Raw genomic sequence first — 18,409 nt, forward strand, 5'->3', positions numbered from 1 at the left:
TTTTCTGGGTTCTTCCCTATCTTTTACTCCCTAAATTACAAAGATAAATGGTTGAACAAATCATACGCTTTGTTACATTGCCGCATAGTTTGCCATTAAACCCCTCACCTCAATCCTTGACTAGTCTTTGATAATGTAGTTGCATATTCAGCTTGGTTGGAGGATTTAAATCATTATTTGAATCATAGTTCATAGTTCGCTACAGTATTTTCTCTCATAAAAAATACACGTAAATAAAAAATGGTTGTAATCATATGATTCTAATTTATGAACTAAACGTCTCCGGATTTTTCTTTTGAGCAATTTTATTTGGCTTTGCACAGAGCTGGCTGTTGGGAGCCAACTTTGTGGGACTCATTGTAGCCCCATTTTTTTTGCGGGTTCGAGTGAAAAACTTAGAGTCCGTTTGGTTTATGGATTCGAACCATGAGATTAAGACTATTTTTTATTTACGTGTATTTTTTGTGAGAAAAAATACTGTAACGAATTATGAACTATAATTCAAATCAGAGAACGAATTCTCCAACCAAACGAGCTCTTTAAACTTGAATTCAAATTTTTGAAAGAGAAAATATTGTGAAATGGATGGGGTCTACATTTCTTACAGAGAGTCCTACAACTTTTCTTTTGGTCGTTTTACTCCGTACCACAAAATATCTCATAGGCACAGACAACTCTCAGACCACGAACCACCAAAATGCTGAAGATTACCCCAACATGAAAAATGATGGAACTACATAATTGATGTTTTCTTCATGAATACTCTTCCTCTGCCTTCAATCGACATCCCTTTTTTACTACCTTTTTCAGGGTTGAGTTATTGCAGCATGTTAAAACAGACCAATTATTCCTCGTAGTCGTGCAATTCAAAGGATCGATTTTGCCCCATACATTTGTTTTCTCGGTGATCTTGTGAGGAATTAATTACCACTAGGGATCTGAAAGTGAAGTTTCATTTTTTCACTATCGAAGCAAATTAGATGGCTTACTAAGAACCCAGAAGTACCAACCGATGGTGGTGACTATATATAGTTCAGTCGAATTTTATTATCCCTGTAACATATACAGTAAAATATTTCATTTTTATTGCCATATATATTTTGAGTTTTCAATTAAATAAATTCTACTATTTAGATATCGCAGTTTTTCCCCATGGAGATGGGGCCCGCTAGAACCCGTCTCGAAAAGCGTGGAGATAGAGAATAATAAGTGGAGATAAAAACGGAGATGGGGACAAAAATTTATTCTCAAATTAGGACTTTTAATGGAGAATAATAAGATTTACGCTCTACTGTTAAGCTATAGAAGCTTTTAATGGTATGTTTTTTAAGCACTTACTACATTAGTTAATTGTTTCCAACTTGCTTTGAACTCTTAGAGACGGCCATTGAATCATCAGATGGATTGGACCCACAGAAAGTCTCTGATATAACAACCACATGATGAAGAGTCAAAAGACCATCAAATTTTGAGACAATGGGAATTTTTTCGATTTATTGAATGTATTTGAATTCTGATTCATGTCTCTTTGTAACTAATGATCTTGTCCTTCATTATATTGCCAATCTCCTTTTATTCCAACTTATGTTTGTTTATTATTATTATTATTCCTATATTGAGAAATTTTTCAAAGTCACATTTGAATATCTTATTTCAATGCTACACTTCTTCACGAATTTTGTGTTGAATTTATGCTAGAAAATAAGATTTCGCCTCAAGTTATTAAAATGTCGTGTTTCAATGACCAAGTTCATAACAAAAATAACTCAAACATTGGAACCAACAACCATCCAGGAGCATATTGTCAAAAAAGCGAAATCAACATGGATCAAGCTAGTGCTTTAGCACTGCCTCAGGTGGTGCTACCTCATGAAATTAGGTTGCGCGCGCTTCATGTGTTATTGGAATCAAGGCGAACTACCACAGTAGGAATCTCGCCCCTACAACGTGATCTCCCTTGTGCAAATTTAGCTCGAGATTGGCACCAAGGGGCGAGCTCCCGCGTATAGACCAACAACAAGGCTTTCAACGAGCAAGGGGATCTCCCTCATGCTGGCCCAGGTTCGTGCCAACTAGGGCCAGTTTAGACGTTCGCTGATTTGAATTTTTAATTCGAGTTGAGATGTGACTTTATGTGAGAGTTTTTTACTGTAACAAAAGAGTTAGATGTGACTGTTTCTGAGAGCTTTTTACTGTAACAAAACTCGAATTATAAATTCGAATTGGTGAAATGAATGGGGCGTAAAATTGCTCTCTCACGCAAATTTTGCCTCACATCTTCGGGGAGATAATTCCTTGCACCATTCCGAGCGACAAGGACATCATTTTTGCTTGAGGTAGCCGACATTGACTTCACATACATTACCAATAAGAATGGAGGAAAAGAACATCAAAGAATTATTTTGCTTGTGTTTAGTGACAGTTTCACGCTAGGTGTGTGTCCAGGATTATGGGATAAGAGAGCCCTAAATATTCATGTTTAGAATTTCGGAAAAAAGCTTAGAGTGGTTTGGCAATTTAAAATATTCTTCACAAATTTCTTTCTTTGTCAATAAATCGAGATAGTATAATGGAAACCAAAAGTTCAAATGTCAATAGTGTGGATGTAGTTGCCAGAATAGAGGTTAAACTTTATTAAAGCGTGAAACTACATGAGACGTGAGTTATAAATAGGGTTGTTCTTTTGGAGTATAACTTGAGTGTAGTTTTTGAGTTGAATTTGAGTTATAACTTGAGTTGAAGTTAAAACTTGAATAAAGTTGAGTAAAATTGAATAAAGTTGAAACTTAAAAGAACGTGAACTTAAATAAAGTTGAAATTTGAGTTATCTTTTTTTGAATTTTTTAGACAAAAGAACATGATTAATCTTCTTATTTCTAAAATACCACTGAAGAAGGTATCACGAGATTTCAAAATTGTCCTCGATTTTTTACTTCGAACTTCAAATTGCCCTAAACTTGCATTTGTAAGATTCATTTCACCCAAAGCATGAAAATGTGGCAAATATCATGATAGCTATACTCAAAAATCTTATACTATTATTTGTTTAATTTCAATGGATGTTATTGTATTATAGTGTGTTATGAATTTTAAGTTATTTCTAATATGTAAAAAATAAATAAAAGTATATAATTTTCATGTCAATTTCGGGTTCATGTGTCAATTTCAGGTTCACGTGTCAATTTTGTGTCACGGATCATTTTCGTGTCGTGTCGTGTCAACCCGTAAAGTGGTCGTGTCATATTCGTGTTGTGGTTTTAAAAAATTTCATGTCACGGATCGTGTTCGGGTTGACTGTAAATTTAGAAAGAAACAATTAAAACACGAGATGAACACGACACGTGACACGAATTGTCACCCCTAGTGGCAATTAATCATCCTCTATTGATTTTTGAACCTCAAATATGTCATTTTGGTCACGTGACTAGTTTTAGTTGGGAAAAGTTATGAACTTAGGTTAATTTCGACCCTCTACCTCCATACCTAGACCCTTACCCTAATTTTATCCTTCTGGACCGCTCAAGGCCGCCCCTCACTGCGACAAAGAATCAAACACCTCGCAACACATGAGCAACGAAATTTTATTTCATATTATGGCTTTTGTATTTTTACCACTTACGGTAGCCACTTTGGTGCAGAATTGGATTGTATGAAGATTGCTATTTGTCCAAGGATGATGACGCAAAAACGAAATTGTTATGGGCGCATCATCCGTGGCTTGTTAAAGGTTGCTATTGGAGGAGGCTAATAGCATATATATGGTGGGGATTGTGAACTTGACCTTTGAGTCTAATGGCACACAAGAGGATAACTCTTCTTATTGTAAAGAGAGAATTGGTGTATTCATCCTTTGAATGCATTACTTTAAGATTTTTATCTTTTATTCTTAATTAATATCTTTTTGACGAATTTAGTTTTTTGATTAAAAGGTATTAATCAAGTTTAAAAGGTAAAAATCTAAGACCCATATTCTAAAAAGTATTTGTCTCCTTCCCCCTATTATAAACGCTCCTATTTTGGTTGAAAGAATGATGGGTTATATATAGATATATAAGGAAGTATTTTCAACCTTAATGACCCAATAAATAGCCATGGAGTGTAGGGGTGTAAGAAATGAGTCCGAACTGAAATAACCTGCCCGACTTGACCCGAAAGCATAGGATTTTTTTATTATTAAAAATTCAGATTCAAATAGTCCCAACCTGCACTGTGCGGGTTGGGGGGTGGGGCGGGCATTTTGAACCCGCTTTGCCCCGACCCAACCCGATTTAGGTGTGTAACCCTAAATCCTTAAATCTATTTTGCTGGACTATCTCTATATGGACTGTTTATTTGATGTATTGTTAATTTTATTTCTGGACTTTATTGACTATTAAGAAGTATGTTTGATATTATGTTAATGCTTATAGACTGTTTATGGATTTTATACTTTTGGTCTGTTAAAAGAGGTATGAAGTCATAGATTAAAATTGATTTTCACCAACTCGAGTAACCCGAGCCTACCCGAGGTCACCCGATAGGTTACGGGTTTGTGGGCTTAAGAGAGTGTTGCAGCCCAAAATTTTGTCAACCCGCACTGAGCGGGTCGGCTCAACCCGACCCTACCCGGCCGAATTACACCCCCAATGGAGTGTGCCGTGTGGTATTTAACGTCCAAGAACTAACAAAAGGGTGTTTAATGCCAAGTTTTCATCTGAAGAAAGAACGAATCTTACAAATTCATGTCCGGGGTGTAACTTAAAACTATCAAAAAGCACCTTCTAGCCACTGTTTAAGAACTCATTTGTCACGAAACTCATACCCCATCGGGGGGGCGTAGAAATGGCTAGAAAGGTTGGAGAAATCGAAGGAAACCTTGAAGAAATTCAATGAAACTTCATAGAAAAGGTGGTAAAAAAAACTGCATGCTTATTCAGAGAAGACAAGTGAGACATTGAAGCAGATGGAAAGGGCACAACCGGTTTTGCACATCCTTCCAAGAAATTACCAAAGAGACTCCCAAGACGCTTATAAAAAATATTCGTTGAAGGTCTTATTGTCTGAATTCACTCTATTCTGCTAGGGATAGAATACATAGGAACGTGCTCCTAAACACCTTTTAATATCCTCACCAGCTAGCTAGGAACACAAAAGTTTATTAATTAGTGTTGAAGAAATAATTGGACAACTACTGTAGGGTTTGCATTACATAAGCTTTGTAAGGAATCCGCATATTTACGCAGCATAAAGTTTTAACTTTTTTTCAAAATTAAGGGGCTGTTCGTTTGCCCCTAAAACCTTGAAAAAAGGCTACTCAAATAGAGAACTTAGGCCAAATCTTGAGTGCAGACTCGAGTGAAGACTCAAGTTTATACTTCAGAAAAGCAGCAATTCTTGAGTGCAGCCCCAACCCCTTGATTCACGTTCAAGTTCAGCCGCAATTGTTGGCAAAAATTACTTTCCCTTATTTTAATAATAAATTCTAAACAAAAATAATTACCTCCTGTTAGGTTTGTTTTTCAGTCGGTGTCACAAACAGTGTTGAATACTAGTTGTAGCACTGATGACAGACACGTTGAAATTAAACCAGCAAAAACACGACAGAGAATTAAAAACGTGCAGAAACAGAAAGTAAAGCAGGGGAAAACTAAAGAACACCAAAAATGATATCGCAGTTCGGTGCGCACACCTACTCTGCGGGGCCACGCCCAGACAGTGAACAATCTACTAAGATAAAGAGATTACAAACACCAATCGGTCTTACACACTCAAAGACTCTCTCCTTGATGTTGTCGCCACTGTGGAGAATCTTCTTAGTGGTCTTGTCCAACGAGCACCACTCGTCTTTGAAAACTTTCTCCCATAAGCAATACGTTCTTCTCCCGAAGAACCACTTTTTGTTTTTTTCACTCAACGAGCATCAAAGCAGCCTTTTGTTGCAGAATATTTCCTATTTTCAGCACTCTCTCTCTATTTTCCAGAAGCCAAAACCACACATATGTTCTGCCATCTTTTCCTTTTCTGCAGGTTCTATTTTTCTCAAATAAACCGTCCACGTGCATCACACTATCACCCCAAAATACTCACCCCACAGAATGCACAAAATCAGCCACCGTACAGCCCTTATTCCACACATAGAACCAAGCTCCAGCTTGCAGATTACAAGCAATCAATTCCCCCCAAAAGTCCACTCTTCATTTTCAGCAATCAAATCTTTTGATTTGCAGCCCATAAACATGACAACAAGACTTTCCTTAAGAGGTCTACTAATTTACAATGCCAGCAAATCTTACAACTAATTTGCCAAAAATAAGTCAACACAAAATGCACTAACACCTCTCATTCATTTTTAACTATTCACAACTCAAGTTTAGGTGTACCAAACACATACTCAAATCAAATTCTCAATTCAAAAATTAACTTAAATTTGCACCTCCAAACACAAATTCAAATTACATATTCAACTCAAATTATAACTCAAATTCAACTCAAAATCTATACTCAAATCACTATAACTCAAAAATGTAACTAAACAAATGTCGGCGGCCATATTATGATACAGTAACCTTTGTCTACGATAAAGGTATATATAACCAGCTCTATCGTTCCATGTAATTATAATTTCATGAATAAATTGGAGAAAATGAGATATACACAAAAAGTAACTATTTTCTTCTTGAAGTAATACTCGTGATAAAGTATAGCAAAATATGTATATCTAGCTATATGGCAAGTACATAATAATGGTTTATTGTATAAAAAAAATAAAATTATAGTGAAAGAGAAGAAAAGGTGAGCCAAATCGGAGTTTGGCATGTGTTAAAAAGAGCATTAGACATCTCAGATAGAATATTTAAAGTCCTAATAATGATTAGCACAGATTGTATTATGTGTTTCTTTGAGACCCGTGCTCTATGAGTCTCTTTTTCAGGTTTCTCTTCGAGCCTTTCACCCATATGGCTAGTTTCAGCTATAACTTATTGAAAAGAAAATTTTGTATTATTCGCATTCGTTACAAAATAATATTGTTAGTAGGTGTAACCTTTTTCCAAAACAAATAATAAATAAATGATTTTTCAAAGGTATGTTGGACATATTTAGCATTGCTTCCTAAAGTTATAAATATCTCTTTTTAACAAAAAGTTGTTTTCAATATTTTTTTTTAGAGAATTGTATTCCAAATCAAGAAGATACACATAATATTGATTGACTGGCCTCAAAATATATAAAAATTTACCTGATCACAGATTAGATCAATTAGTAAATATAAAAAAAAGATACAAGGGGGTAGAACATGCATCAAGTCCAAGAGATCATAGAAAACCAAAAGGGCACACCAATAATCGAGCTTACAAATGACTCTTTTAACAATACATCTACAATTGATAGAGAACTCTAAACAATCGAGACCAGAAGACTCATAATACAAAGGTCATCACCGCATTACCACAAAGAACAAACTCTTGTGAGTTGGAGACGCAAATAAAATCAGAGTATGAGAAGACCACATTTATTATTACATAGTAATAAAAAATTACAATTAAAACACAACACCTAAATGGCCAAACCATCGTCTTTATTTTACATAAATAACAACCACAAAACAAAGAAGCAACCCTAACAACATGAACAAAACCACCGATGATTAGGTAGGACGGCTGCCTATCCTTGTCTATATGTGGCTCCGCCTCTGGGTGATAGACACTTTAGCAGGCTAGACATTTTGAGCCAATTTTGTGACCCTTCTCTTGGCGTACCATCTCAATACCAAAGTAGTAATTTAGTTAAACAAAATATACAATATGTTGGTGTTCTCCTTTCTTCATGATCAAATGGATTGCTTTTCATGACTTTTCTTTTCAAATTATTTTTAAGCTCTTGCTTCAAAAGATTATGCGAAAGAACAAGTAGAAAGGTTTTTTTCCTCATTCGGTCTCCAAACTGTTAAACCGGGTTAGGTGTCCATTTAAAAACTCAGACAATTAGGTCACAAACTAACACCTTTATTTTTCTTTAGTTCTTCTATTTGTCCAACCGTTAACCTTTCAATTCATGAACAAAGTTTGAAGCCGGGAAGGCTTTAAGGAAAGAGATTGATATCTTTAACTGTATAACAAGCACACAGATTTTCCTTTGAGCGCTCGCTTTTGTCACGTTATGAGTGCCCACGACCTAGCAATGCATAGGTCAGGTACATGTCACGTGTGGGGACCCACAGCCTGCACGTAATGACACGTGTACGTTTCTGACTGGCAACCTGCATTCCCCGTCCAAGCTGGCCCATGGCATTCTATTGGTCTAGCACTAAAAAACCGCCATATTTGTACAAGTTGGGAACTGCCAAGTGGCAGTCATGGGATGGCCCACAGTATTTTGCTGGGGGGGCCCACCAAGGTCCTCATGGGTAAAACCTACTCATTACACTTTAAGAAACTTTTGTGTGTGTCCAGTTGCCAGTTCTGCTTAAGCTCAGTGCTCTTTCACTCTTCAGTGGTAAAAAGAAAAAGAAAAGGATCTTTCATGTCCTTTTTCGTCATAAAGAAAGTCTAGAACTAATGTAATTTCCTTTGGATTCTAGCTAGGCCGAATCTAGCTTATAGGTTGTTTATAGGTTGTTTAGTTGAGGATTCGTCTCTTGATTCGAATTATAATTTATAATTTATTATAATATTTTTTCTCATAAAAAATATATATAAATTAAAAATAATTCTAATAATATAGTTCTAATTTATGAACCAAACGTCTCCTTATATTTTAATATTGTCATTCACACTTTTTCACGCTAAAAAAAATAAAAAACAGTCACACTTGAACAGTATCAGTGTGAAATTACAATTTTGCCCTTCGTTCACTTCCATGAATGACTGTAGCGCGAGGGACCTCCTGGAATTCAGACCTTTTTGACTGCAGATGCAGCCGTTGCTTACATGTATATACCATTTTTGGGTCGCCGTTATTGAGAAAGTAAATTCTCTAAAATACCATTTTCTCTCTCTAAACATGTTTGTTAGTGAACTCTCCTCCCTTATTACGTTTTTGGATGGCAAATGAGTGTGACAGCTTTTGCTCTGCTACAATGCTAATTCATTACTTAGCGGTCTAATGGTTAGTTGGAGAATTTAAATCATAATTTAAATTATAATTTATAATTTATTATAATATTTTTTTTTATAAAAAATATACATAAATTAAAAATAATTCTAATAACATATTTATGAACAAAAACGTCTCATATTTACTAAAATAAAAAAACAAGAAAAAGAAAAAGAAAAGCTAATTCATTACTTGCACTCTTTGGTATCAATTTCTATAATGAAAGGGGAGACAACTTCGCTTAGCTGACTTCCTTTGCTTGGACCATCAAACTTGGTATCAAATCATATATACATATATACATATATATATATATATATATAACAACTTTGGTATCGTTGTGAGGTGTGTTTTGCTTCAACAGAATAATGTTTTTGGATAGCATCTTCATTTTAAGATATTTTTTTGATTTTCAAGATTTAATCGGTTTGTACTTGGTAGGGTCTTTAAAAAATTATATTTCTGATGATTGATAAGTGTGGGAGCGAGTAGCTTTCTGAACAAATTAAAAACGTATTTGAACCAAATTTTACTACGAAGTAATCACATACTTACAATCCAAGGCCTAAAACAGAACGTACTCATACCAAAGCTTAGGAAGCAATTTAATAACACACAAAGCAACATACTAAAGACAGTGTGTGTATGTACGTACTTTAGAAACGTATTTTCTAAATCCATTTTCACCCCCTTCTTGAAAAAACAAAGAAAGAAAAATACGGCATATGATTGCATTCTTAATCTAATAGTAATTTTACAATTATCTCAACAATAAGGTATTGCGGTCAAATCGCATCAAAATTCAAAAAGGAAAAAAAAAAAAAAAAAACCTACATGGCCTAAAAATGAAAGGATATTTTTGTTATAAGATATTTATACAAGTAATGTACAGTTTTAACACATTAAATACATTGAACACTACTAATAGTGACACATTTGTGTTGTACCATACAAAATAATTACCCAAAATGTACGTAATTGTGTAAACACTAAACAACACCAATACATATTCAACAAGGGTTCATTAAGGGATTATGGCTTCGTTCATTTCACCGATTTGAGTTTTCAGTTTTAGGTTTCTATAGTAAAAAGCTCTCAGAAAATGTCACATCTAACTTTTTCTGTTACAGTGAAAAATTCTCAAAAAATGTCACATCTCAACTCGAATTAAAAATTCGAATCTACGAAGTAAACGAGGACTATATATGAAAATTTATATTTTATTTAAAAAAAAAATTTGAGACACCATATCATTAATCAATCTCTTTCTCGACCCACACACCCCAAAAGTCCACAGTCACCAACCAGGGGCAAAATAGTAATTTCATCATCTTGCCCCCCCTCACCTTCCTTTTCTGAAAACAGTCCTTCAACTTTCCATAAATCACCTCCTTAAAGTCCCCCTCCTCTTCTTCCTCAATCTCTCCCCCTTTTCCTCATTCCAAATTTCCAAACATCCCAAAAAACCATCACCACCATGATGACCTCTCTCCTATATTGGACTCTCTCTCTCCTCTACTTTCTCTCTCTAGAACCCCACCTCTTTCTCTCCTCCTCCACCTCCATCCACGACCTCCTCCGCTCCAAGGGCTTGCCGGCCGGCCTCCTCCCGAAGGACGTCAAGTCCTACACGCTCTCCGACGACGGCCAGCTGGAGGTCTTCCTCGACGGGCCTTGCCTCACCAAGTTCGAGAACAGGGTCTTCTACGACGCCGTCTTGAGGGCCAACCTCAGCTACGGCAGCCTAAACGGCGTCGTTGGGCTCACCCAGGAGGAGCTCTTCTTGTGGCTCCCGGTCAAAGACATCATCGTTGACGACCCCGCCTCCGGCGTTATTCTCTTTGACATTGTCGTCGCTCACAAACAGCTTTCTCTCTCTCTCTTTGAAGATCCCCCAGATTGCAAACCAAAAGGTACGTATTTCGTCCATTACACACACACACACACACACGCACATATATATATATATGCATGTAGGTATAGTTTTAAGTCCGGCCGCGGCGTTTATACGATCTGACAGGTGTAACATTTTTTATTTTGTTAGACTGATACGGTCGTCGGACTGAATACATTTCTTTGTGTGTGGATGTATATATATGTGTGTGTAATGGTTTGTAACATATGGGGGTTTTGAATGGGACGTGGGTTTTACGTTATATATGTTATAGGTTTTTGAAACAGTTCTGGAATTTAATATGTTTCTGTTATTTCTGGTAAAATTGCAGAAACGGTCTGGGAGAGACGACTCAGAAACTGACTACTATACATAGACTTCACTTTGCTTTGCCTTTTCTTCTTCATTTTCTATTTTCTGTTTCAAGTTTTTTTTAAAAGAAAATAAATTTGAAAAAAATATGTTTCAAGGAAAAAAAAAGCTTATTGTTTTAGTTTTAAACCGTGAGATTACTTCAGTATATTCACATAAAATTAAGAAATATAATATTTCTAATTTTTTTAATTAAAAAATTGCAAAAATATAAAAAATACCTACATATACAATTTTAAACCGTAAGAATATTCATATAAAATTAGTAAAAACATGTATTTTAAAAATATTTAGAGAAATTTGATGGTTAAAAATTGTATTTGTTAGTAAATTTTTTCCCTTGCGCCAAAGAATCTTCATTCTATTTCTATTATGTTCTGAAAAAAAAAAAAGAAAATATTTTGAAAGAATATGAAAAATATTTTTCGTTTTTATTTTTTATTGTTTTTTTAAAATTTAGTGGTAAAAGCTTGGCAGGGCACAAGTACAGTACTTGGGCAGCCTTTGGAATTTTCCGTTCGATTCCAATTATTAGGAAATTCAGTTATTAATTATTCGTTTTTCGGTTATTACGAAATTTGCATCAATGGAAGGTTAAACATGTGATGTTGTTTTGCAGGTGTGTCGAAGAATCATGTGAGGAAAGACAGAGGATTTGAGGCTTTGAGATAAATAAAATAAAATAAAAATAAAATGCCGACCTTGTTTCAAATTTTTGTCTTTTCTCTCTATAATGTAATATTTTACAACCTAATTATAGTTATAAAACTAGGTGAGTTTTTCCCTTTTTTCTTCTTCTTCTTTTTTTTCTTTTTAGGGGGTTAGTGGGAGATGGTAAAGATGTGATATCTTGGAATCAACAAGTACTAATCAATTTAGAGGTTCTAATCTTCTACCTTTTCTTCATGTTTTTAATTCTAATATATATCAAGATGAGCCCCAAAGAAAAGAATCATTTTTTTATTAGGCCCTAAAGCTATGGTTTCCTACAAAAAAAAAAAAAAAAAATCTAAAGCTTGTTTTAGATGACAATAATAGGCTGCGGAATTTTCACGAAGAAGAAAGATATTTTCAATATGTTTTTTTTTTCTTTAAAGAAATAGAAACTATTTTTTTAACAAAAAAAATGCTTTTCAAGCATAATTTAGAATTAATATACATAGGGCCCGTTTTGTTTGCTGATTCGAGTTTTTAATTCGAGTTGAGATGTGATTTTATGTGAGAGTTTTTTACTGTAGTAAAAAAGTTAGATGTGATTATTTGTGAGAGCTTTTTACTGTAACAAAACTCGAATTCTAAACTCGAATTAGCGAAATGAATGGGGCCATATATAGATGAAGTGGTGTCCCTTGCTCTATACTTGAAGATTTGATCAATAAAATTGGAAAATGAAAAGAAGAGGAGAAAAAAAAGAAGAAAAAAGAAATGGTAGCTTATTGCCAACTATTCTTATAAGATATTTTTTATGGTATTCTTATTAGATTTTCTAAGACTTGGGAAATTTAAAGGGTCTAGTTTTGGAGGTTACTACTACTACGCACACAAAACATGCAATTTGATGATGATTCCAATTCTCAAAAGGGAATAGAAAAAGCCTCACTTCACGGGCGAATATTATCCTTTTGTACGGACATAAAACTCTTTTTCTTGAATGGGATATATGTATTGGCAGATTCAAATATATATATATATATATATATACATATATATATATATAGAGGTGTCATTATCTTCAAAATTACTACTCGAAGTACTACACCTTTAGATTACGCGGGAAATTGTAGGGCCCATCTAAAAGTGGGGTCATGATTTTTTATTGGAAAGGGGTCCCACACGCACCTTCATGCTGGGGTGCCCTATAATTACACTTGTGTCGCTTCTTTTGACTTTTAGTTGTGGCTTGGTACTGTACCTTGGTGATAAATTGTGATTACTTTTAGGCCTCATTTGGCAAAACAACTAGAGGTATAAGGAATTGTTAAGATGATTATTTGTTACATCAAGTTCCTATACAAGTAATTCTTAGGGAAAAAATGATTTGGTGTTTATTTTTTGGAGAATTTTGTAATTGAATATGAAAAAAAAATTACTTATCCTCATATGTAAAATAATTTTGAACATTTAGTTCACACGTAAAAATCATATTAAATTAAAAAAATGAGAATTTTTATGTAGTAGAAATTTAACATTTAAAGACTGTAATTCTATTTGATTTTCATAGCTACAACAAAAAATCTCCTTATATTTAGCTTTTTTATTTCCTATAATTATTTTCAATTATTCATTGTTAAAAAGAGCATTTTTGTTCGGAGTCAGTTCCACCTCCGCTCTCACGTAGGACCATCTCCAAATGGAGCCGAGAAGCATTTTCGTATTAAAAATAACATGCCCCGCAATGACGCATACACTAATTAATGATTTGAATACGAGTATGCTTGAAACCTTCACTCTCTTTTTTCCCTTTATTTATTAAACTGGCAAAGTCTAAAACTTAAATTTTATGGTAAAACTCAAATTGACAAGAAAATAAGGGACCTTTTCTGGTAGGTCGGTTTATCGACAAGTTTAGTTTTTGATCGTTAAATTTGGTCAAAATTATATTAGATTAGAAAAGTATGAAAAATAGACAGACTTTGATACTGATCTAATAACTGAAAAGTAAGGAAGTACTGGTAGTCTATTTTTTCAGGGATTATGAGAGAAACTCGCTGAAAATAAAGCATTATAACATTGGCCTACATTGATCAACAGTACTTGAATATTTTGTTTTGGTGGGAAAGTTTCAATTTTGCAGTTACTGTCAAAGTGACACATATATATTCAAAACAAAGCATTGTAAAGTTCAACGTATTGGCCTAACAGTCTGTGCTTGTCTTAATATTTTATACCAACATTCCTGTCTATATGAATGCAGTTGTCAAGCATATATTTAAATATGGAAACAACCAATTTTTTTTCTGTCCAATTCCGTGAGGTGTTCCACTAGTTTACCACCTTGGGTTCAGGGTTTCGTTTGGAAGAAAATAATATTATAAAATGTATATTTTTTTTTGTTAACTGAATATTATAAAATATTTGAATAGAACTACAGAAGTAATGTTATTGGAAGCATGTAACGTAGTTTGAAAAGTTCAAGGTCCTGCATGCAATATATATATATATATAGGACTCCTAAACTTTTAACGGATTTAACACCTCAAAACAAATCACTACTAATACGGTTTTTTTTCACGTCTTACCATAAAATTCTCATATAACTAAAAATTAACAAAATATTGTAATAAGATATGAAATATATATATATATATATATATATATATACTTTGTCAGATGATGCACATATCACATCAAAGTTATATCAAATATAGAAAAAAAAAAAAAGACTTTTAAGGAACCTTATTTCAAATCTAACTATTTAAGATTATGTCTCACCAGTAAGTGAATTTTTCATAGCGTTACCACATCATATTCTTGATTAATATTCACTTAAGTAATATAATTATTTAAAAATAAGAAGTAAAAATTTAAATTCATACGAGTCCCTTTTATGAGAAATTAATTTCGGCCCATAACTCTATTTATTATGTCAAAAATTTCGGCGGAAATTTCTTAGAAACACTTTGAATAAATTTTTAAGCCGTTGAATAAAATTTCTTCCAAATCTATACCATCCAATTGTAGAGATATTATCATCGTAAGTAGGACCACTAAATCAAAGAGTTTCCCATCAAAGTATTTTGTTTCTTCCAAATTAAATTTTCCTCGATTAACAAAATGAGGAATCTGGTGATGGTGGGTCGCTTGTCGCTTCATGTTTATTGGCTTATGAAAGGTCCTATTGCCAATGTCAATTTCTAATAATTGTTGGTAAAACATTGCAGAGCCTATCAACTAAAGAAAGGAAGTGCTTGTCCTAAAGCAACTTGGTCCATATTGGGATTGCTATAAAACCATTTCTTAGGTCCCCCAAACTCATTGTCCATTATTGGCTGTCCATGTTTTAATTTTTTTTTATAGCTTAATTCGTTAAATTTAATTAAAATCACATCAGTTTAAAAAAAAACATGTAGAATAAATAATTTTAAATATAATTTTAATAGTTGAGAATAAAATCTTTTCGTTAGTTTATTTTTTTAGTTCAAAATCAATCATTTTAATTAGATTAATTAACAAGGTTGGCAGTTCATCCACCTCAGAAAAACAAAGTGACAGACATTGAAATCGGCTGCTGCCAAGTGCTTTTGATGCCGATGCCTCACCAAACTCAAGCTGTTATTTGTAAACTTCAATTACTTTAGAGTTCATTAATTGGACCAAATGAATGTGAAAAGACATAGAATTGGGAGTTCTACACTATAAATAACTGCTATTTAATAATTAGGTGACCATCTCACAAAAGAGATCTTTCTCCGATACTAAATATTTTTGTGGGTTTATTATTATTATTATTATAATTATCATATTAAGAAGCTTCTACGTTCATAGAGATTAGATTTAATCAAAATTATATTAAAATAAAAAAGTAAGCAAACCTAAAAAGATCTTATATATATATATATATATATAAGAGTTTTAATTAAGAGAAAAATACATGATTTGTATGGTTTTATAAATTCCTATTATTTATGATATTCTAAATAATTTGGGGTGATTATTTATTTTTAAACAAAGTGGTATAAGTAATAGTCTTTAGCACCTTGAGTGGTATTTTTTTATTTTTTCCCCTTAATTAAAGAAACTACCAATACAGTATTTTTTTTTTAAATTTTCTATGTAAAAATCTTATTATAGTAAAATTTTTTTTAAGCATGAAGAAAGCTGAGTATTGAAAATTGTTGAATTTGTTCTTTATATTTCAATTTGTATTATATTCAACCGATTTAATATTTTTCAATGCCGAAATGTCCTTCACGCTAAAAAAAAAAGAAGGAAAAAACATATGTGACCAATATAATATTTATCCTTTTTTACATTAATCATAGGACTTGTGTGAATGGTCATCGTTATAGGCAATACACTTTCTAAATGACGAATTTTGACCAAAATCTAGCAATTCAATGAAGAATTATTCTCACTAATTCCCTAAAATTTTGGTGTCATTTTCAGTTTGCTCTTTAAATTTGAAAAACTCTCACTTTATTCTTTGAACTTTAAATTATTCTCACTTAACCCCTTTTGCTATAATTTTTGTTAAAAATAGAAGGAAAAAAGGAGGTTAAGTGTGGTTATGTAGTTTTTATCTGTTTCTTTTTAATAAAAATCTAAACAGAAAGACCACATAGTTGCGTTATTCTCTTTTGTCCTATCCGTTTCAACAGAAATTGCAATAGAATGGGTTAAGTGGAAACATATCAAAATTTAGCAGACAAAATGAGAATTTTTAAAGTTCATAAAATAAATTGAGAATTACTTAAAATTCAAGGGACATCAGTAATAATAATCCTTTAAAAAATGCACGTATAGGTGCAACTTACATAAAATAATAGAGAGAATAATTAGTTTAAGATTAGCATGTAGGTGTATAGGTGCAACTTACATAAAATAATAGAGAGAATAATTAGTTTAAGATTAGCATGCACCTACAATGAGGAGTTACAGCTAGCATCGTTTATTTTCCCCCACTTTTTAATGGGAAAGGATACCTTAGAGTTGCCTTTAGGCCTTGGAAATGGTGACTAGTAACAACAAAATGGTGTATAATCTCTTAGGTTGATTAGAGTAATAAGAGGAGTTGAAGGCTTCTGGTCGGGGTTAGTTCTGTAAGGGTGTGGAGATGCATATATATGGGCTAGAGTAACATGCCTTAAGCATTAGTTGTTATTATAGTTATTATGAAGGAAATATATATATATATATATATATATATATATATATATATATATGGGCTAGAGTAACATGCCTTAAGCATTCGTTGTTATTATAGTTATTACGAAGGAAAAAATCATTTTGATACTTTTTGTTATAGTGCGAAATATCTCATTTGTATTTTGTATCATTTTAAAAAAAAATTCTTTTAATATCTTGAAACCGATTTTTGAGATATACATTAATTAAATAGAAACTAGTTTCTTTAAAAATATTTTCTAAATAGTTTTACCTTATTTTATTTTTTAATTTTAAAATATATTATATTTTTTTAATTTTTTAAAATTTTTTATTTTATTGTTAATTAGTGAGAATGGTAAAACATACATTTTATGTCCCCAAAATCAATCTTAAGGTATCAAAAAAATGTTTCTTTAAAGGTAAATGTAATGTTTTAATATTACTAATAATACATAGTACCAACAAGATGTTTTGCTATAATAGATAGTGCTAAAATGATTTTATCCCTTATTATTATTATTATTATTTTGCCTTGATCAGCATTAGCATTTGTTCATTACTTAATAGTTATTAATCAAGAGAGCATACTCTATTAAACGAAGCTCCCTTATTTCCACAGTGAATGTTAGAACTAAGGGGGGAAAAAAAAAGTTATCCATATACTCTTCTCAAAGATTTAGAATGACCAGTATTTGTTCGGTACGAGAGAATTTTTGCAGTCCTAGACTTTGGAGTGTAGAGATCAAATTTTGGACAAAACTATTTTCCGAGTGGTAAGGAGCCAATCTCGTACACGTGAAAAAAGTTGAGAAAATTTTAACATTGGATCCTTGTGCGACATATTCCACTTTATTGACTTAGGATAGGAGGAATATATGAGCTAGGTTTTATGTTAATGCGGATGGGTTGGTAGGGGACCAATCCTTTTGCTTCTTCATCTTCTTCTTCCTAGTCAAATGCATATGGATACATTAATTTCTCTTAAGAGCACATCCAATGTAATATTTTAATTGACGTGACAATAATAAATTTAGTATTTTAATGCAGTGTCATTTATTGTGTCAAATTTTTTATACGCTATATTTTGTACAAATTCAATATTTGACTATTATTGGTTGATATCTTTATTTTTTATGTAATCATTGCAACATTTACTTTTTAAATTTATTTTAAGAGAGTTTCTTTGGTGTTCTCTCCTTTTTGAGAACACCAATGTTCTTTGTCTTTTCAACCATTAGATCTGGT

General features: G+C 32.8%; 1 protein-coding gene across 1 annotated transcript; it reads left to right on the forward strand.

Annotated features, from left to right (window-relative positions):
* The first annotated feature begins 10,479 nt into the window (after positions 1-10,479).
* On the forward strand, positions 10,480-12,253 carry LOC21403997. The gene is made up of 2 exons (XM_010093970.2): positions 10,480-10,985; positions 11,958-12,253. The coding sequence occupies exons 1-2, from the start codon at positions 10,550-10,552 to the stop codon at positions 12,008-12,010; spliced, it is 489 nt and encodes a 162-aa protein (XP_010092272.1). The 5' UTR covers positions 10,480-10,549; the 3' UTR covers positions 12,011-12,253.
* Positions 12,254-18,409: the final 6,156 nt, after the last annotated feature.

This window comes from Morus notabilis, unplaced genomic scaffold (assembly GCF_000414095.1).
Source record: "Morus notabilis unplaced genomic scaffold, ASM41409v2 Scaffold634, whole genome shotgun sequence".
Taxonomy (NCBI): domain Eukaryota; kingdom Viridiplantae; phylum Streptophyta; class Magnoliopsida; order Rosales; family Moraceae; genus Morus; species Morus notabilis.

Excerpts from the sequence above, each read along its gene's own strand:
- LOC21403997 (XM_010093970.2), top strand. The coding sequence starts at position 10,550 with ATGATGACCTCTCTCCTATATTGGACTCTCTCTCTCCTCTACTTTCTC. Across the intron at positions 10,986-11,957 it reads CCCAGATTGCAAACCAAAAG|GTGTGTCGAAGAATCATGTG; the intron begins GTACGTATTTCG and ends GTTGTTTTGCAG.